Source organism: Drosophila miranda (assembly GCF_003369915.1).
Source record: "Drosophila miranda strain MSH22 chromosome Y unlocalized genomic scaffold, D.miranda_PacBio2.1 Contig_Y1_pilon, whole genome shotgun sequence".
Lineage (NCBI taxonomy): Eukaryota > Metazoa > Arthropoda > Insecta > Diptera > Drosophilidae > Drosophila > Drosophila miranda.
Window position 1 is genome coordinate 27,965,722 of NW_022881603.1, and position 19,491 is coordinate 27,985,212.

Sequence of the window (19,491 nt, forward strand, 5' to 3'; positions counted from 1 at the left end):
TGATCGCCTCATACTCCTGCTGCGTGAACCTCGGTGCTATGTAGCAGCTGTAGACAAAAGTGCCGCTGTGCTTAGCTCTCACACATCCCACTCTGGATGCTCTGTGGGTAAGCTGGCCTGGTTGTGGGCCACAGCTCCAGATTGCTGCTCCTCCGTCTGAGCTTTGCTGCCAGACTCCTTCGTGTTTTTTGCCGTACGGCTCGCTGAGTAGCGCTATGTCGATCTTCTGCTCCAGGACTGTTTGCGTCAACAGATCCTGAGCAGCTCGGCAGTGGTTTAGGTTGAGCTGCAGGAGCTTAACCATCAACCAGTTTTGCTAGTGCCTTCTTATACTCAGGGCAGCTGCGACTGAGGGCCGAGTGGGCTGCTGAGCGGACGTCTCCTGGCTTGCCAGCGCATAGTATGCACATAGGCGGGTTGTTGCACTGGTTGTGCTTGTGCATGCATTGCTTGACACAGGCCGCTTGGATCTGCACCTGGCTGCAGTGTGTCCATAGGCCATGCACTTGAAGCAGCGGGTTGGCGCAATCCGTTGCCGCACGCGGCAGACAACCCAGCCGATTCGAACTTTTCCGAGCTCCAGGAGCTTCTTTGCGAGTGCGGGCTGAAGGTTCAGCGTAGCTACCTGCGTTGCGCCATATGCTTTCCGCATGTACGGCACTGCTCCTTGTGTTAAGTCGCCGTCGATCGCTGCAGCTATGGCCTCACATACCTCGTCGCCTGTCGTGAGCTCGTCTATGTTGAGTACCTCAACCGCGACTGTCTCCTGCATGGCCTTCACGGCTGCCTTGTCCCCAAGCGCTGCCTGGATGGCCATCTGCAGCTCCTGGGTGGCGGGGTCTGAGGATTGTTGCATCCTTAGAAGCAGCTCGCCCGAGGCTGTCTTCCTGATGCCCTGAACCTTGTTTTTGAGGCTCTGGAGTGTTGGTGCTGCCTTCACCAGTTTGAGGATGTCGGCGTATGATGCCTCCTCGGTGCATTTGACCAGCACTGCGTCTGGTCGGCCTCGTCTGCTTGCGTTTCGCACGCCTGCCTCTCACCTCACTCCACTTCTGTGTAGGGTTGGTGTCTTCCGCCTTGCCGCACTGCATCTTGGTTTCCTCTTGTCGAGTGGCGTCAGCTTGGTGTCCTTGCCTGGGCCTTCCGCGCGCGCTCTTCTCCTCAGTTCGGGGTGTTGCCTCGCTCTTGTGGGCTCCTGATGCCGTTTGGGTCGCCTTAGTCGCACTGGGCCTGGTCATCCTGGGTAGGGGGCCAGTTGGGCCTGCAGTGTGATCATGGCACTGGCATCCTCCTGGCGCTGCCCTTTTTTCCTCTGGCGCCTGCAGATGGGATTTGGCTTCCACTTGCAACTCCTTCATGCGAGCTACCATCTTCTTGATGGCCATGTTGATCGACCTCTGGCCCTTCTCGTTCATCTGGTAGAGTAGGTCGGCGACTTTTGCGCCAATCTCGTCTATGTCCTGTAAGCAGTTCCTGCTTCGCTTGGGGGGGGTTTTTCTCCCGCTACTCGATGGTGTAGGGGGGTCCCTCGGCCTCTTCAGAGTATCAGTGCCCTTGCCGCCGTCCTGCGTAGCCTCAAGTGATCCCGCCTAGGAGTTAGGCAGTACCTTCCCTCAGGTGCGGTCGCTGACAGAAGCTAGCTGCTGTGGGCGCAGTTATCTTCCGCAGCGGGCTCTGTCGAGGGCTGGATGCTTTGGCACCTAGTGCCCCTTCACCGCACTGCAGTCGATCAGCTGGTTAGTGGCCTGCACTATCCAGCCCTGGTACCCCAGTCGATCAGCTGCGAGGCCTGGAGTGAAGAAGAAGAACGGGAGAACCGGCCCAAAGGAGAGAAAGGATGAAAAAAGGTGGGAATCTCCAAGTGACGAGTGAAAAGCGCCGTCCAAAGCACTCATGGTGGGCCCCAGCGCCCCTGCCCCCTTTGGGTGACCGTGGAAGTGCAACGCGCAGCCCGGATCAGAAGCCAGTCGGGGTGAGACTCGATCCTCCCAGGTGAGCACGCGGTGTCAGCAAGAGCTTGAGCTAATTTCGGGTATTTTTTTCCAGGTATCTTTCGCGATTTGTCTGTGTCTTGCAGAGCAGCTGGTTGGCGCGTCCGCACTCGAAAAATTCGCGGGTGACTTTTTTTATTTTTTTTTTTTTTTTTTTTTGACAGACCGCTGTGTAATCGAGACATTGCCGTCCCTGACGAGCAGCCGCAGTCGCAGCTGGAGTGGACTATGCCATGACAATGGTCCAAGTGCGGCAGCGGCATTCGGTCCATTTTCTGGGCAGTTAGCAAAATGTCACGTAGCAAAATGCGACAGCGTGGTCAACATAATGAATGGCACCTAGTGCCCCTTCACCGCACTGCAGTCGATCAGCTGGTTAGTGGCCTGCACTATCCAGCCCTGGTACCCCAGTCGATCAGCTGCGAAGCCTGGAGTGAAGAAGCCAGTGCGAAGAGTGTACCAACAGCAAGAGCAGAATCAGCAGCAGCAGCAGCAAAGAGAGCAGGTGCCCATGCCCGTGTTCGTCCTGCCCCTCCGTGATATTCGTGCTTACCGTGCTATCCGCTCCAACACATGCACCCCGGGAGTTCATGTCTGGCGTCTATTGATTGCTTTGGCGGAGACTATTGCAATAACCTTTCTTCATGTCGGGCCCAAACAGGCGTTGTGCTAAACCAAATGTCACGACATCTCCGCTCGGTCTCCGCTCGGTCTGGCCCGGCTTTGGAAGAGGGACAAAGGAACACAGGGAGACAGGGAGACACAGTTGCCTCCAAAAAATGTGTCGATGCACGTGACATTTTCAGTTGCAATTTGCAATCTGATTTTGTTCCCCAAAACGGCTGCAATGCCCCCCCTCAAAGGCATTGCGATGCCAAGTTTCAGTTTGCTGGCTGCATAAGTTCAAGGATCAAATTGATTCCCCCGGATGGCAGCAGGTGTGAGACGGTAACTGGCGTGTGGCACCGCCCCAACCCCCCCTCCGAGTCCGAGTGTGGCCAGGCGAGGCGTCTTCACATTGTTACTCTTGACCAATTCGGATTGCAATTACACACCTGACTGTTCCCCCCATCGAACATGACTTTGATAGTGTCTCAGTGTAGCCGGGGCCAAAAGTGGCCCAGCAACGATTTCGTTTTCCAATCTTCTCCTTGTGCGCCCCACTCTCGGGATTACTAGAGCGGGTACTGAGGCTGTGCCTGGCTTTTAGCTCCTGTAGCCCAACTTCTGGGTAGATGTTTATTAGTATCGTTTCATTCTTCATTAACATTTCTCTATGGCCTGGACTCACTTATATCTTACCTGCTTACCTGTTCCTCTTAAGTAGCTCATTTGATGGACCTTCACTAGAGTGTTTGGTGTCAGTCCTCTACACCATTTGTTGGACAGTGGTTTATTGATTGGCAGACTTGGAAAAAAAACCCTTCAAGAAGGCTTAGAGAAGATTGTCTGACAGGGTACAACAGTATTTCATCGATTCGATATTGAGTAAACGTGTTCCAGTGCCAGCTAAAATCCGGAATACAAAGATGCCTGCTGATTTGTAAGTGACTTAAGGGGATTAACCATTTGGGCAGCTTATGCGTCGCTTACCTCCGTGCACAGTCTTTCGCTGCTCAACAGCCGCGACTCTTCGCTAATCTCCTCGAACAATCCCATCATCAATGATCTGGTAAAGCCCATGAGCCTGGAGCTGAGCACCGCCGTGCAGTTGATCGTCAAGACGCGACGCCAGCGAATGCAGGAGCTGTTCGACCAGGAGTACGAGTGGGAGCAAGAGGAACTGTCTCGCCTGGGACTGAGTCGTATCAATGACACTTACAACTGCTGCACTCCCGATGGATTGCGCAAGGTTAAGCTATAGGCTTGCTCTGCAGATTTCCCCTCCAAGGATACCAAATTTCTAAGTCTAATCTTTCCGAGAACCCTCCCTGCTGGAGAATTAAATTCATTTTGCTCGTTATGTTCCCCGCAAGCCTTCCGCTTTTGTTTCGGTTTCTCAGTTTTTCCTGCGGTCAACTGTCGGCCGTATAATAAATTGATTTCGTCGGCTTTGTTTGCGGCCATTAAGCTATCTATGTGGAGGCAGGCTCCACGGCCACGCCCCAGCTCAGATTTGTTGTTCATTGTTTAATGAATGGCAGGCAAATTTGGCCGCCTTTGTGTCTGTGCCTGTGGTCGGGTAAAACCCTTTAGAACGGTGGAGATTTGTGAATGGCTTTTTTCGCAGTTTCCCAGATATTTGTGTCTGTTTTTTTCTGGCATGCTCGCTTCGTTGGACAAAACACAACTGATAATCAGGGGCCTACAAGGCCTAGGCTCAATAAAAGCGCCACTTGTCCGGAAAGCCAAAAGCGAGAGAACTTTTTATCCAAAGAGCGAGGCATGTCCTCTGGTCCTCTGCTCCATCATCATTTGTCATTGTCAGCCAACGGAGTGTGATGGCCCGCTCCATTTTGCATTGGGCCTCTAAGTAGATGAGGGATAAGGACGAGAATGGTGCCCGATTCAGATTCTGTGCCGATTTCCGCTCTCGTCTCCATCCCGCGCTGAGTGCACTCGGCTGACTTTTGAGCGCGATTCGACGGCATTATACGAGGGCCGCTCCCTCGTTTTCGTGTGCATTCAGCGATGCGCTAATCAAATTATAAATCGCACCCATTGGAAAGTCGTTCGTTGCAGTTCCCGACATTGTCATCATCAGCCCAGAGAATCATAATTCTCACAAAAGAAGCAGCGAGTGCCTGTCCAGCCCTGTCCCCCATTTGAGTTGCTGCGGGGCTGCCATAATGGATGTCAGTGGGGCTGCATCTGGGTCGCAGGTCCATTTGCCCCTTAGTTTTTGCCAAATTTTTGTTTTTTCAGCACGTAATTGTGGGGCACAGCCGAGGACTGTGGGCTGTTGAGGTGTTGGCCCGGAACATGCCACATTGGGCGCATAACAATGCCATTTCTTTAATTAACAATTTGCATTTGCTGTTTTTCCCCCTGATATACGAGTATTCATTACTGTTTGCTGTCGGTCGGGCTTTTGTTTCGCTTAATTGCTGTTTACTTTGGGCAACTACGAACACTTGCCGAAATATAGTAGAGTTCCACTTCCACCGAAGTAATGGTGGAAGACGCATGTGCATAAGCAGATCTTTCGATTCCTTTCCGACTATGTGGTCTGCTCCTTTGCTAATGAATCAAAATCCCATCAAATCTTGCAAGCTGGATGGAAATCTGTTTGAGGTGGTTCTTCCTCTTGCTAGCCACTGGCTTCTTTGCAGACCTGAGATAGTAATTTATTTCTTAAAAAGTGAAATCCATTAACACAAATTCTTTTCTTTCTCCCTCTTCCTCGCTGCACCCACTCAGGGATAACTCTTCTCCGTTTTTCTCCCAACACGAAAGAGAGAAATTGCAATCACCTTTGTAATTGTGCTCTGCTACTTTTCAGCTTTATCGCAATGGCAATGCCAACAGCTTTGCTTTGTGCACTAAAAGTATTAAATTTCCTCAAATATTCCGGGCATACACACATACAGACACACTCGTACATAAGCCAGAATGCAACAACGGGGCTAGCAGCCTTTTGTGGGGATTCCCCTTTATGGCTTTCGTTCGGTCATCGTCGTCGCCGTACCGCAGTAAGTCACAACTAAATGCTTTCAATTCCTTTTGCTGCCATTTTCTGCCTTTATCGTGGCCAGCGCTTAACTTTAAAAATAGTTTTGTATTGTTGCTATTCCCATTGTTAATGGAATCGCACGAGTGCACCCAGGAAACCATTTAGTGCTGAAACATCGCTGCAAAGAGAATGTTAGCTACAATGTTGGATAACAGGCCATGTAAAGTGGAACGGATCCTGCCCGTGCCCGTTCATTCCTATGCTAACGATCTTCCAATATACATATGTATCTACCATATATTACGAACTATTTGTGTACCCTCTCATGTGCCCTCTCATCCTCTCGCATCATTCTGTTATGTTAAAAATATTGTTTTCAGTGTATCGTTGTATTTCTCATCTTCCTTTTCTGTCAGCTAAAACAATAACAATGACAGAGTGCAGAACGCAATCGTTTGCCATCTCCTTCCAGCAGTGTTGCCAGATTTTGAGCGCCAAAATAAGCTAGATTTTACAAAAATACAAGCTAGAACAAGCTAAAAATTGTAAAAAACAGGCTAAAAAATAGGCTAAAATAAAACAACACATAGATATATACATTTATAATTGTGTTATTATTTCATCCAATTCGCTATTGCTTGAATCGGTATATTTATCGCTGGAACGTATTAAATTTAAATATTTCTCCGGTAATTGATAGTTGTGACAACATTTTCCATGACGGCGCAATCCATATCTGTAAAATTCAAAAGAATTTTAGTCATATTCATGAAACAATTAAATATTTCTAAAACAAACCTTATATTTAATATTGAGTTTAAGGATTTAACGGTCATTTTGTTCCTTAGCTTGGTCTTAACAATATTCATTTGACTGAATACACGTTCAATAGCAGCATTTGACCACGGTAGACTTAAAATGCCAATGGCAAATAAAGCGATTTCTTCAAAAGGCTTGTTTTTGCCAGCATCTTTATAAGTCAGTACTTCTGACCAAAATTGTATCGTGTCATCTGTACTTTGCCAAGGGACTAATTGAATTTTGCCATATTGGGCAAGAATTCCATCTATATTCTTATAGTTAAAGTGTTCCAATATGGAAATGAGATCATTATGATTTTTATTATGTTCGAGTACATTTTCTGCTGCAAAAACTTTCTAATGTTTTTGTGTTTTCTAATTTTCTAAGTTTTTCTAATGTCTCAAAATTATCTGGAAGTCTGAAATTAAGCATCAGATTATTATTTATTTTTAATATCAAATCCAATTGAAGCTTACCTTTCTCTGAGTTGGATAATTAGCTCCTTTATAAAATCCTTGCACATCTCTCTGATTTCGTTAACTTCATTATTATAATTTTTCTCTTTAATTTCCTTTTCAAATAAATATCCCATATATAATGAAGACACAGCAAATTCATCCAAGTCATCTTTCAAGACATCAATCTTTGCATCAGGCGGTATTATTTTATTTTTGAGGAAATCGATGCTTGTCGATGAAAGTTTTGTTTGTAAACTGTTTTTGGCATGTTTTACACATTTACACATTTCACGATCACCAACCAAGTTTCTGTATAGACCGAAACTTTTCAACGAAAATAAACCATAAATAAATTCTAAAATACCATGATACACCAAAATATGTACTACAAATATACTTTTTGTTCGATTTGTCTTAAAAAATACCAAAAAATACATGTAGGATATAAAAAGGAAAAAATAAGCAAAGTGAAATTAAAAAAGGCTAGATTTAAAGCTATAAGCATTTTCATAATTTTTTAAGCTGTTCCGCTTTTAAATAAGCTAGATCTAGCCTTAAATAAGCTAAATTGGCAACGCTGCCTTCCAGCGCTTGTCTTTTCTGAGCGCAGAGAAAGCCAGAGCGAACGACACATTGCGGTACTCGTGTGAGAGAGGGATTAACTCATACATGAAAAGCAATACTGAGCACGGCGCTCTTCCGACAGCGATAATATGTACATATGTACATATGTATATTACATATGTGCAGATTTGCAGTTTTCAAATACATATGTATAATAATTGTATTCAAAGCCGAAACTACAGTCGCGATCGCGGACAAATCCAATTCGCTTTTCTGCTGAACGAAAGATTTCTTTTTTCTTGACTGCATAAACATTTTCGACGGCTGAGTAAGCGGAAATCTGAAGAACTTCATTTTCATTTAACTTCAACACTTCTACAGCGAATATATGATGCCATCCTATTGATCCCACCCGCCCACAGCGCGATTCACAGAGCCGTGGATATAATAGAGATGATCAGAGATGTGACCAACGCAATATTAAAGGTCTGTGATGTGGTAGAGTCTCTAGAAGATAAGGTCACCGGCACCCATGACAAGCAGCGCCAACTGATGAACCGCATCGAGGCGGTGGATGACCACATCCGTAATTTGGAGCAAATGGAATCTCTTCGCACTGCCCTGACCATCGAAACCTTGATCCAGGAGCTCCACCAGCAATCCCAGCTACAGCACAAGCTGAATCTGGTCAAAGACCTCACCACAATCGTAAAAACGCGGTACGCACAGTTTGGCGACTATTTCCAGCATAAGGATGCTCTGGAGGCGGCCACGCTTCTCAAATTTGCCGAGTGGAACGTGGACCCAGGCTCCACTTCGTTGGCTATGCAGCTGGAGCTGCTACATTCGGTTCTATTTGGGGATGAGAGACAGGCGGACAACAAGACCGACTTTGTCAACACGCTGCTGTCTCAACTGACGCTTACCTACGAGGAGTCACCGGGACAGATGTGCATGGCCAAACACTCCGCCCAGCAGTTTCCATTTCAGCTCTACACAAGTGTAGCCCTCACCGAGCTCAAGGCCTACAGTATGATGGAGTTTTCCTGGATGATCCAGCGGGAGCTCGGGAAGGGCAACTTCACCCAGGAGATAGCTTTGATGCGCAATAACTACGCCCGGCGTATGGAATCCTCCGTGAAGGTTCTTAGTCAGGTGATGGCTCGCAGCGGGCGTGTCTACTGGCGCTGTGATCCCGGAAAGGATAAGCACGTGTCCGGGGAGACCTACGATCGGGTTACGCGTATCCTGCAGGGCTACGTGGAGAACGAGGCCAACTTGGGCGAGAACCAGGGATGCTGGGGTACCTGTGGCGACTATCCGGACACTCGCTCCAATGGCTGCTACAAGGGAGACAAAGAGTTTTGCAGCAAGCAGACGCCTTGCAACGGAAGACTCTATAACTGCGGCGACATGGACTCGGATGTGGAGATCTGCCCGTCCGAGGGGAACTCTTCGCGACGCTATGAATACATTCAATCTGATGATGGGGCGACTCTCGGCAGGAAGAGCTCCAACGGCAGATGCGAGTCGGCCACTAAAACGGCCTCATCATTCTGGCACTATATTCTCTGGCGCTGCTCCTACTGCTTCTGCCTGTGCGACGAGCAGGGACCTCTCTCTGATCGCTACTTCAACCTGCGTGACTCGCTGTCTGACTTCATGGAGAACAAGGTGGTAACAGGTGTGCGCTTCGTGAAGAGTAATCGCGTCTTTCACTTGCAGCTGCAGCAGGGCGAGCTCTTGCCTCGTGGAGCAATCAATGTGTCCTCTCTAGAATGGCTGCCGCTGGACTCATACCACCTTAACGATGTGGATGTTCGCAACGACTACGACTACCACACTCTCACCGTCGACAGCCGCGCCATGGACCTGGACGAGATAACTTCCGGCTCGAACTGCTCCCTTGTGGTGACTGGGGCCCGCTTTCGCGTCTGGCACAAGCACCTCAACCTGGAGGTGCGGTTCAGCTATTTCCACTTCCCCACTGGACGGCTGGTGGAACCGAAGCGCAACAGCGTCTGGTTGAACAACAGCAACTCGGAGAAAACCATCGAAAAGCCACTTCAAGTGCTGATCGTCAAAGAGGCTGATGTGCCCACTGCCGCAGATCTGCCCTCGTTGCCGCTGTCCACATCGAATCAGTATATGAACTTTTTCAGCTCCAGCAAGGTGAAAGACGCGTCCCAGAACACTTTGCCCTTCATTGATGTGCAGGAGGTTGTGCCCCATCCGGCTGTTCCTCTGGCCGGCCTAGGCATCTTTTACAAGAGTCGTCCTGGTTCCGGAGGCTTCTTTGCCCCCAAAGTTGTTACCTATGATTACTCGCAGTATCTCAGGGAAGTATCTCTCTCAACAATCCAAGATGATAGTTATTAACTTGAAAATTAATATATGACAATAAAAAACGCGCCTAATTTCAAAAAAAGAACAGCTAACATTTCTGTGAAGCGCATAAAAGACTCTTAACCCATTGTCCACCAGTGGGTACTAAAATACCCTCCACGAAAATGATGCCTTGAAGAATTTTAGCAAAGTTTGGGTGAAAGATAGTCGTGGTAATTTTTATCTAAAGATGAAGGATAAGATGGACCTACAAGAGTAATTATTAGTATTAGTATTATATTCCGCGGCTTAACTCAAGTTGTCGTTCTGTTTAAAAAACGAGGGCTTGAGTAGGCTAAGTTCGTTGTTTCATCGGTATATCGTCCCACGACATTTGACATTGAAGTTTTTAAACCACTAACATCACCACATGTTATTGGGTTTACTTCGTCGGGGTTTATCGCAACCACATTTCAATCAACATCTTTTGAACGCGCAGCAGCTTTTATTGGGTGCACAGACAAGGAACATGGGCGACGAGATTTCATTGGACGAGGCCAAAAAGAAGGCCGCACGCACGGCCGTGGACGAGTGGGTGAAGGAGGACACAAAAATTTTAGGGATTGGAAGCGGCTCGACGGTCGTGTACGCGGTTCAGCGCATTGCAGAGCGTGTATGGAAGGATGGCGAGCTGACGGACCTGATCTGTGTGCCCTCGTCCTACCAGGCCCAGCATCTGATCTTGGACTACAATCTCAACTTGGGCTCGGTGGATCGCAATCCCATCATCGATGTGGCCATCGACGGGGCCGACGAGGTGGACTCGAATATGGTATTGATCAAAGGCGGCGGTGGCTGCCTGCTGCAGGAGAAGGTTGTTGCCTCCTGCGCCAAAAAGTTCATTGTGGTGGCCGACTACACGAAGAAATCGTTGCATCTGGGCGAGCAATGGTGCAAGGGCGTTCCAATTGAGGTTGCGCCCATGGCCCAAGTTCCCATAAAGCTGCAGATCGAGGCCATGTTTGGTGGCGAGGTCGTACTGCGCATGGCAAAGGTAAAGGCTGGACCCATTATAACCGATAATGGCAATTTTCTGCTCGACTGGAAGTTCGTTGGCAAGCGGGAGTACAACTGGGATGAAGTGAATCGCGCCATCACCATGATCCCAGGCGTCTTGGAGACGGGACTCTTCGTTGACACGGCCCACAAGTGCTACTTCGGCATGGTCGATGGCAGTGTTAAGGCTCAGTCCAAGTAAATCTCGTACTATATTTCTATTTTCACAGGGATTCGTTTAAAATTAAATGTTGGCCATTAATAAAGGAATGTGCATCTTGCATTTATCTATGTACGTATGTATACTTGCTCGCTTGTCTGGATTATAGGTAAAAAAAAATAAATAATCAAAGGAACTACTCTAGATACTAGATCATTCGCATTCCTATTTGCACACATCTCTGAATATGTAAGTTCTAAAACGCCTTCTTGCTCCGCGCTGGGAGCAGCTGCTCCTTCATATAGTTGAAAAGGGAGAGCAGCCCCTGCTTCTTGTTCCGCGAGAAGTAATTGCTGACCACGTCCGGGCTCCGCCTGCTCTGCTTATTCACCGTGGGCAGGACGCTGTAGTTGGCACTGAGCGAGACGAACAGGGCGAAGGGCACGATCCACATGCAGACGGTGAAGTAGGCAAGCACCTAAAAGCAATAATTGTGATCAGTCGTTTAATTCAGTCCAACTCCCCAAGGCACTCACCTGAGTGAAAAGCAGATAGACGGTGGTGAAATACTGAAATGCTAGGAAATGATTGACCACCAGCATGACGAGGGAGCCCAGGAAGGGCACAGACAGCAGGCGTATGAATGGAAAACCCCCCATTATCGATAGGTGGAAGCCCTGCGCCACAAAGCCGCACAGCAGCATGCTCCAGGGGAACTCCTCGAAAATCATCAGCATGATGTACACAAAGACTGTGAAGCTGATCATGAACAGAATGCACCGCCGTGCCTGTGTCGTGTACTCTTCCGCGAGTTCCGCCAAATAGTAAAGTCCAGCCACTATGGACAGAGTAAGGAACGTGATCTGGATACCAAGGGATATCCATCCCAGAATGTACAGGAAACCCATTACATAAACTGCACTTCATACTTTGATTTGACAAATGAATATAAAGCCGATGGCACCGCCAAAACAAAACAATAGGATTTTGTTTTTCTCTCGATCTGGTCGGTCGTCACAAATCAAACCAGGCTGCCAGACGGCTGCGATGTGGCAGCAGCTTTTGGTTTAATGTTAATAGCTATGTGAGATTAGACTTTGGGAACTGACTAGCTGCAAAAACCATACATATGTATATATACATACGTTCAGTTGGCGATCCAGTTGTTCCGTTTTGCTGGCTGGAAAGCATATTGTCAAAAATAATGCCTCAAATAGCCTCAAATAGAGGCTACGCACTCTAATTATGGGTTTTTCTACTCTCTTCGCAGCAAATTTATCAAAGTCTAGTGTCGTACAGCCATAAGGGATATGCGAAGTGTCAACAAAAAAAAAACATTCGAAAAAATAACAAAAATCAGACCCGACCCGGCTACATTGTTTCCCCACCTATCGACCAGGGCTGCATGGTTTCAGCATCGATTGCTCAAGTCATCGATATATCGGTTCGAGCGCGTGGTATGCCGCACGATTTATTTTCGCAAGCTGACTAAATTATTTACTAACCGTGAGACTGCTGTGAATCTGTTGGTGCGCGTTAAACGTATTTTCACATTTTGTCCACTTTGACAATGTCAGAGGGCGGTGAAAACGGTAACGAGGCGCTGGCCGGGGCGGCGCAGGAGGACGTTGATGCGGAACCAGAGAGAGAGGCCATCATAGCTGTGGAAATTGCAAACGAAAGCGACGATGATAATGATGATGAGGCAGCCGCAGAAGAGGCAGGAGCAGAGGAGGATGCCATGAGCGGTGGTGATGCGGAAGCCGCTGAGGAAAACGAGAGCGACAGCAGCCCCGCCGCCGACGATGCCTTTGGCAATCAAGAAGAAGACACAGCCGCCGATAGGCGCTCGTCCACCAAGAAAGAGCTGACGCAAATCATCGACCACTGGGAGCAGCAGCAGACTCAAAGTGGCTACGATCCCGTGCCCACTCTGAAGAGGTAAGGCGAGAAGTGATGATTCATAATGATAAATTGATTGGCTAATTAATGAACCAATTGTAGTCTGGCGGAGATTTTTGAGCGCGAAAAAAATCCGCAAGGATCCGGATCCCTTGGACTCGAGGCATCCATATCGCGCCGATCCCAGCTGCCAGTATGGGCTGCTCCTCAAGTTGCTCTTCCTCAAAGATGTGTTCATGGGGAAGGTGAGAAGAGCTGTCAACCATTATTTGGCTTCGAATTAAATCGTGTTTTGTACCCATACAGTTGCTAAACGACTATCTGCGCGAGAACTACTTCAGTCGCCAGACCATCAGTCGCAGCTCCCTGGAGCTGAACATCCTGGCGTGCCGCCTCATCCTGGAGATTATGCCAGGTCTGGAGACAACTGCCGTCTTCCAGACAGCCAACGACGATGGCACCATCAATCGCATCTACAGCTGGGCGGACGACAGCATCGAGCCGCTCCAGAGCTATGCCACCGGACTTCTTGCCGAGGCCATGGAGGTCAGCGACACTGCGATCAACTATTGCGATCAGAACATGCGCCTGGTACCCAAGATGATCAAGCGCCTGCACATGCTTCTAGCCATAAGCAAAAGCGCCTCAGCGGACCACCCATCGGCGCTAAACTATTCAGCCGACAGCAGCGCCTCTGGTGGACTGCTCTGTTGGATGGCCTGCGGCAACGGAGCGTCGGCTCCGCAGTCGCCACAGCACAACGGAAGCGGCATTGCGAGTTCAAACCATGGCGATGCCTCCAACATGTCGATTCTCTTCGAGAACAGCCGCGATGCTTTCTACAAGTCGCGCTACTACAAGCGGATGTACATACCGCTGCACCCGCCATGCCAGCCAAAAACTGATCATGCGCTTTCTCACCAGCCTCGGCGAGTATCAGGAGTTCCTGGCCATGGCCTTCGAGAACAACGTGATGCAGCTGATATTCGGCTATCTGGAGAACCTGGATCGCCGCGACACTTGCCTCGCTTACGAGGGGCTCAAGTACTTGGCCTCCTTGCTTTGCCACAAGAAATTCGCTCTGGAGTTTATATCCCACGGCGGCCTGGAGGTAAGTGAATCTGCGGGGGGAAACTGTGGGAAAATCTCTGATAGACGCGGCATATCATTGTCCCATTTAGCTGATGCTGAAAGTACCGCGCCCTAGTCTGGCCACCACGGGCGTGTCCATTGCCATTTACTATCTGGCGTACTGCGAGGATGCCATGGAGCGGATATGCAGCATGCAGCGTCCCCTCATCTCGGAGCTGGTGCGCTACGCGTTGTGGATATTGGGTCGCTGCCACGACTCCTCCAAGTGCCATGCCACCATGTTCTTCAGCCTGAGCTTCCAGTTCAAGGTGATTCTGGACGAGTTCGATGCCCACGATGGTCTCCGTAAACTCTACAATGTTGTGACACTTTGAACGAACTCCTAAATGGAGGCAGATTGAGCTATTCTGTTGTGATATTGTAGATATCCGTGCTAAAGATACCCGATCTCAGCCAGAATGACAGCGACAACGATTCGGATATCAACGATGATGTGGAGTGGCCCTCAAGCGCTATATGGAGGCGCATTTCTTCTTCAAGTACAACAGCTTCCTCTCGCAGCACTATGCGACCTCCACCTCTCCCTCGTCGGCGCACTACTTCAACCAGAACCCAACTGTGGCGGCCAAACTCACCTTCGACCAGTTGCACGAGCAGATTCGCACACTCCAGGAGCACACATCGATCCGCGGCCACTGGCAGCCCGTGGACCAGCTGATGAAGCTGGGCGGCATCTCAATGCTGCTGCGAATCATATCCTTCAGCTACGACTGGTTGAACAGCGGCCGCTCGGAGACGGTTCGGTCCGCATTGGATGCGCTAAGCGTGTGCTGTGTGATTCCCCGTGTCTATGTGGTGCTGTGCGAGCGCATACAGATGCTGGACAAGACGACCACCTCGGGCTTCTGCTCTGTGCTGGGAGCGGCAGCCGGAGAAATCACCTCCGACGCCGAGGTGCTGAAGTCGGCTATGGCCGTGCTCTGCCACTGCGTCTGCTCGCCGATCATACGCAAGGACAGCGGCAGTAGCCTGATCAAGTTTGGCAGCTCCTCTAAAAGGAACAAGGCCAACCACAAGTATGCCGAGGAGCTGATCGAGAAGGTGTGGGAGTCAGTCTGCTCCAACAATGGGATTGTGGTCCTGCTCTCCCTGATGCAGACCAAGGGCCCCATCACAGATGCGGACTGCATCAGAGGAATGGCCTGCCGAGCTCTGGCCGGTCTGGCCAGATCAGACCGCGTCAGACAGATCGTCAGCAAGCTTCCACTGTTCGCCGGCGGGCAGCTGCAGTGCCTGATGAGGGATCCCATTCTGCAGGAGAAGAGAGCCGAGCATGTGATCTTCCAGAAGTACGCCCTCGAGCTGCTCGAGCGCGTGTCGGGCAAGACCAAGGCGCTGAACAATCCGCTGGATCCGTCGCTCTCCAACATGCACAAGGCAAACGTGATTGCCCAGACCCGCATCCAGTACAACGAGCAGCAGCTCTACCAGCTGATCTTCGAGCACCTGGAGAGCAAGGACCTCTCGCAGACCGCCCAGATGCTGCAGCGCGAGGTGGGGCTTCCGCTGCAGACTCCCATCACCAGGAGTTTCCATCAGTCGCCGTTCGACTACAAAGCTCTCTCCAGCGGCAGTTCCATTTCCAGGAGTCGCCTAAGGAGCCGCATGCAGGACGTGAATGCGGCAATCATGTCGAATGGCGAGATGAATCGGAGTTATAACGAGGACTCGCCCTACGGCGGGGCTAGCACCTCCACAGCCAACATACCCAACTTTAGTAGAATCTCCGTCCAAACGCCGATCAAGATACGGAGGACTGAGCGCTCCATCAGCTCTGTGGGCCGCTCCATACAGAAGCAGATTGCCGAGCCCGGCTGTAGCGCTATCGGTGTGCCGGAAGACTTCGCCTCCTCGGTTCCCATACACCCGAAGCGGGTGACCCTCAACACGATAGTGACGGAGTATCTAACCAACCAGCACTCGCTATGCAACAACCCGGTGACGACCTGCCCGCAGTTTGATCTGTACGAGCCGCACAAGTGCCCCGATCCACGGCCCAGCCGCCTGCTCAGCTCAAACTACAATCTGACGAGTCGACACTTCCGCACCCAGGCAGGCTTCACCACGGGACGCTTTGACCGGCGGTATGTGCACACGCACTTCTCTCCCTGGCGCACGATTCGGTCGGCTGAGTACGAGGATCTGGAGTTCACCTGCTGCGACCTCGTGGGCAAGTACATCATCGTGGGCACCCAGCAGGGCGATGGTCGGGTCTTCAACATCAACGACGGCGTCGAGCAGTTCTACTCCAACTGTCACAACTTCAGTGTAGATGCGATCAAGGCCAACCGAGCTGGAGACCTGGTCATCACATCGAGCCTCTGGCGCACTCCCACCAGCATCCTATGGGCCATTGCGGACAACGAGTTCAAGTTGAAGCTGACTCTATCCGATGTCACCTACTGCGAGTTCAGTCAGACCTCGCAGGACCGCCTCTTGGGTACACAGAACGAGGTGAGTGTTGCTAAAGGTTCTCCCATGGTGTTCTCCCACTGTGACTCACTATTTCTTTGCAGTGTGCCACGCTCTTCGGTCTGATCTGGCCAGACCGGCCAGAGCTCGGCAGGCCATTCCTCTGATGCAGTCCGCATCTGTGATGGGGCCCTTGGTCTGCATCAGGGAGAGCAGGACCACAATCCCATTGTTGGAGCAGACTGACTCCCACACCTTCTCGATCAGCTCCTCGGCATACTTGTGGTTGGCCTTGTTCCTTTTAGAGGAGCTACCAAACTTGATCAGGCTACTGCCGCTGTCCTTGCGTATGATCGGCGAGCAGACGCAGTGGCAGAGCACGGCCATAGCCGACTTCAGCACCTCGGCGTCGGAGGTGATTTCTCCGGCTGCCGCTCCCAGCACAGAGCAGAAGCCCGAGGTGGTCGTCTTGTCCAGCATCTGTATGCGCTCGCACAGCACCACATAGACACGGGGAATCACACAGCACACGCTTAGCGCATCCAATGCGGACCGAACCGTCTCCGAGCGGCCGCTGTTCAACCAGTCGTAGCTGAAGGATATGATTCGCAGCAGCATTGAGATGCCGCCCAGCTTCATCAGCTGGTCCACGGGCTGCCAGTGGCCGCGGATCGATGTGTGCTCCTGGAGTGTGCGAATCTGCTCGTGCAACTGGTCGAAGGTGAGTTTGGCCGCCACAGTGGGGTTCTGGTTGAAGTAGTGCGCCGACGAGGGAGAGGTGGAGGTCGCATAGTGCTGCGAGAGGAAGCTGTTGTACTTGAAGAAGAAATGCGCCTCCATATAGCGCTTGAGGGCCACGCACACGTGACGCACCATCTGGCGGGAGGCGCACTCCACATCATCGTTGATATCCGAATCGTTGTCGCTGTCATTCTGGCTGAGATCGAGTATCTTCAGCACGGATATCTACAATATCACAACAGAATAGCTCAATCTGCCTCCATTTAGGAGTTCGTTCAAAGTGTCACTTACAACATTGTAGAGTTTACGGAGACCATCGTGGGCATCGAACTCGTCCAGAATCACCTTGAACTGGAAGCTCAGGCTGAAGAACATGGTGGCATGGCACTTGGAGGAGTCGTGGCAGCGACCCAATATCCACAACGCGTAGCGCACCAGCTCCGAGATGAGGGGACGCTGCATGCTGCATATCCGCTCCATGGCATCCTCGCAGTACGCCAGATAGTAAATGGCAATGGACACGCCCGTGGTGGCCAGACTAGGGCGCGGTACTTTCAGCATCAGCTAAATGGGACAATGATATGCCGCGTCTATCAGAGATTTTCCCACAGTTTCCCCCCGCAGATTCACTTACCTCCAGGCCGCCGTGGGATATAAACTCCAGAGCGAATTTCTTGTGGCAAAGCAAGGAGGCCAAGTACTTGAGCACCTCGTAAGCGAGGCAAGTGTCGCGGCGATCCAGGTTCTCCAGATAGCCGAATATCAGCTGCATCACGTTCTCGAAGGCCATGGCCAGGAACTCCTGATACTCGCCGAGGCTGGTGAGGAAGCGCATGATCAGTTTTTGGCTGGCATCGGCCGTTGGCGGGTGCAGCGGTATGTACATCCGCTTGTAGTAGCGCGACTTGTAGAAAGCATCGCGGCTGTTCTCGAAGAGAATCGACATGTTGGAGGCATCGCCATGGTTTGAACTCGCAATGCCGCTTCCGTTGTGCTGTGGCGACTGCGGAGCCGACGCTCCGTTGCCGCAGGCCATCCAACAGAGCAGTCCACCAGAGGCGCTGCTGTCGGCTGAATAGTTTAGCGCCGATGGGTGGTCCGCTGAGGCGCTTTTGCTTATGGCTAGAAGCATGTGCAGGCGCTTGATCATCTTGGGTACCAGGCGCATGTTCTGATCGCGATAGTTGATCGCAGTGTCGCTGACCTCCATGGCCTCGGCAAGAAGTCCGGTGGCATAGCTCTGGAGCGGCTCGATGCTGTCGTCCGCCCAGCTGTAGATGCGATTGATGGTGCCATCGTCGTTGGCTATCTGGAAGACGGCAGTTGTCTCCAGACCTGGCATAATCTCCAGGATGAGGCGGCACGCCAGGATGTTCAGCTCCAGGGAGCTGCGACTGATGGTCTGGCGACTGAAGTAGTTCTCGCGCAGATAGTCGTTTAGCAACTGTATGGGTACAAAACACGATTTAATTCGAAGCCAAATAATGGTTGACAGCTCTTCTCACCTTCCCCATGAACACATCTTTGCGGAAGAGCAACTTGAGGAGCAGCCCATACTGGCAGCTGGGATCGGCGCGATATGGATGCCTCGAGTCCAAGGGATCCGGATCCTTGCGCATGTAGGCGTCCTTTTCGCGCTCAAAAATCTCCGCCAGACTACAATTGGTTCATTAATTAGCCAATCAATTTATCATTATGAATCATCACTTCTCGCCTTACCTCTTCAGAGTGGGCACGGGATCGTAGCCACTTTGAGTCTGCTGCTGCTCCCAGCGGTCGATGATTTGCGTCAGCTCTTTCTTGGTGGACGAGCGCCTATCGGCGGCTGTGTCTTCTTCTTGATTGCCAAAGGCATCGTCGGCGGCGGGGCTGCTGTCGCTCTCGTTTTTCTCAGCGGCTTCCGCATCACCACAGCTCATGGCATCCTCCTCTGCTCCTGCCTCTTCTGCGGCTGCCTCATCATCATTATCATCGTCGCTTTCGTATGCAATTTCCACAGCTTGGGCCATCGCTATGATGGCCTCTCTCTCTGGTTCCGCATCAACGTCCTCCTGCGCCGCCCCGGCCAGCGCCTCGTTACCGTTTTCACCGCCCTCTGACATTGTCAAAGTGGACAAAATGTGAAAATACGTTTAACGCGCACCAACAGATTCACAGCAGTCTCACGGTTAGTAAATAATTTAGTCAGCTTGCGAAAATAAATCGTGCGGCATACCACGCGCTCGAACCGATATATCGATGACTTGAGCAATCCATGCTGAAACCATGCAGCCCTGGTCGATAGGTGGGGAAACAATGTAGCCGGGTCGGGTCTGA

General features: G+C 50.7%; 5 protein-coding genes, 1 long non-coding RNA gene and 1 pseudogene across 6 annotated transcripts; 4 read left to right on the top strand and 3 right to left on the bottom strand.

Annotated features, from left to right (window-relative positions):
• The first annotated feature begins 3,423 nt into the window (after positions 1-3,423).
• On the top strand, positions 3,424-4,043 carry LOC117190025. Its single transcript, XM_033395113.1, has 2 exons — positions 3,424-3,534; positions 3,597-4,043. Exons 1-2 carry the CDS (start codon positions 3,521-3,523, stop codon positions 3,853-3,855), a joined length of 273 nt encoding a protein of 90 aa, XP_033251004.1. The 5' UTR covers positions 3,424-3,520; the 3' UTR covers positions 3,856-4,043.
• A 2,156-nt stretch (positions 4,044-6,199) lies between these two features.
• On the bottom strand, positions 6,200-7,363 carry LOC117190044. The gene is made up of 3 exons (XR_004473629.1): positions 6,882-7,363; positions 6,403-6,823; positions 6,200-6,340 (listed from the first exon to the last, which is right to left on the bottom strand). It is a non-coding gene; the product is annotated as an uncharacterized LOC117190044 (long non-coding RNA).
• Positions 7,364-7,458: 95 nt separating this feature from the next.
• On the top strand, positions 7,459-9,848 carry LOC117190029. The gene is made up of 2 exons (XM_033395118.1): positions 7,459-7,755; positions 7,809-9,848. Exon 2 carries the CDS (start codon positions 7,881-7,883, stop codon positions 9,804-9,806), a length of 1,926 nt encoding a protein of 641 aa, XP_033251009.1. The 5' UTR covers positions 7,459-7,755; positions 7,809-7,880; the 3' UTR covers positions 9,807-9,848.
• Positions 9,849-10,140: 292 nt separating this feature from the next.
• On the top strand, positions 10,141-11,104 carry LOC117190033 (ribose-5-phosphate isomerase-like). Its single transcript, XM_033395122.1, has one exon. The coding sequence runs from the start codon at positions 10,183-10,185 to the stop codon at positions 11,008-11,010; it is 828 nt and encodes a 275-aa protein (XP_033251013.1). The 5' UTR covers positions 10,141-10,182; the 3' UTR covers positions 11,011-11,104.
• On the bottom strand, positions 11,002-12,257 carry LOC117190039 (protein TEX261-like). The gene is made up of 3 exons (XM_033395127.1): positions 12,114-12,257; positions 11,505-12,048; positions 11,002-11,446 (listed from the first exon to the last, which is right to left on the bottom strand). The coding sequence occupies exons 2-3, from the start codon at positions 11,874-11,876 to the stop codon at positions 11,225-11,227; spliced, it is 594 nt and encodes a 197-aa protein (XP_033251018.1). The 5' UTR covers positions 11,877-12,048; positions 12,114-12,257; the 3' UTR covers positions 11,002-11,224.
• A 76-nt stretch (positions 12,258-12,333) lies between these two features.
• On the top strand, positions 12,334-16,693 carry LOC117190026 (annotated as a pseudogene).
• A 4-nt stretch (positions 16,694-16,697) lies between these two features.
• Positions 16,698-19,370, bottom strand: LOC117191570 (protein mahjong-like). Its single transcript, XM_033396398.1, has 6 exons — positions 18,895-19,370; positions 18,681-18,831; positions 17,810-18,619; positions 17,405-17,739; positions 16,754-17,371; positions 16,698-16,701 (listed from the first exon to the last, which is right to left on the bottom strand). Exons 1-6 carry the CDS (start codon positions 19,275-19,277, stop codon positions 16,698-16,700), a joined length of 2,301 nt encoding a protein of 766 aa, XP_033252289.1. The 5' UTR covers positions 19,278-19,370.
• Positions 19,371-19,491: the final 121 nt, after the last annotated feature.

Excerpts from the sequence above, each read along its gene's own strand:
- LOC117190033 (XM_033395122.1), top strand. The coding sequence starts at position 10,183 with ATGTTATTGGGTTTACTTCGTCGGGGTTTATCGCAACCACATTTCAAT.
- LOC117190029 (XM_033395118.1), top strand. The coding sequence starts at position 7,881 with ATGATCAGAGATGTGACCAACGCAATATTAAAGGTCTGTGATGTGGTA.
- LOC117190039 (XM_033395127.1), bottom strand. The coding sequence starts at position 11,876 with ATGGGTTTCCTGTACATTCTGGGATGGATATCCCTTGGTATCCAGATC. Across the intron at positions 11,447-11,504 it reads TCTATCTGCTTTTCACTCAG|GTGCTTGCCTACTTCACCGT; the intron begins GTGAGTGCCTTG and ends TATTGCTTTTAG.
- LOC117191570 (XM_033396398.1), bottom strand. The coding sequence starts at position 19,277 with ATGTCAGAGGGCGGTGAAAACGGTAACGAGGCGCTGGCCGGGGCGGCG. Across the intron at positions 18,620-18,680 it reads AAGATGTGTTCATGGGGAAG|TTGCTAAACGACTATCTGCG; the intron begins GTGAGAAGAGCT and ends GTACCCATACAG. Across the intron at positions 17,372-17,404 it reads AGCTATTCTGTTGTGATATT|CCAGAATGACAGCGACAACG; the intron begins GTAGATATCCGT and ends ACTCGATCTCAG.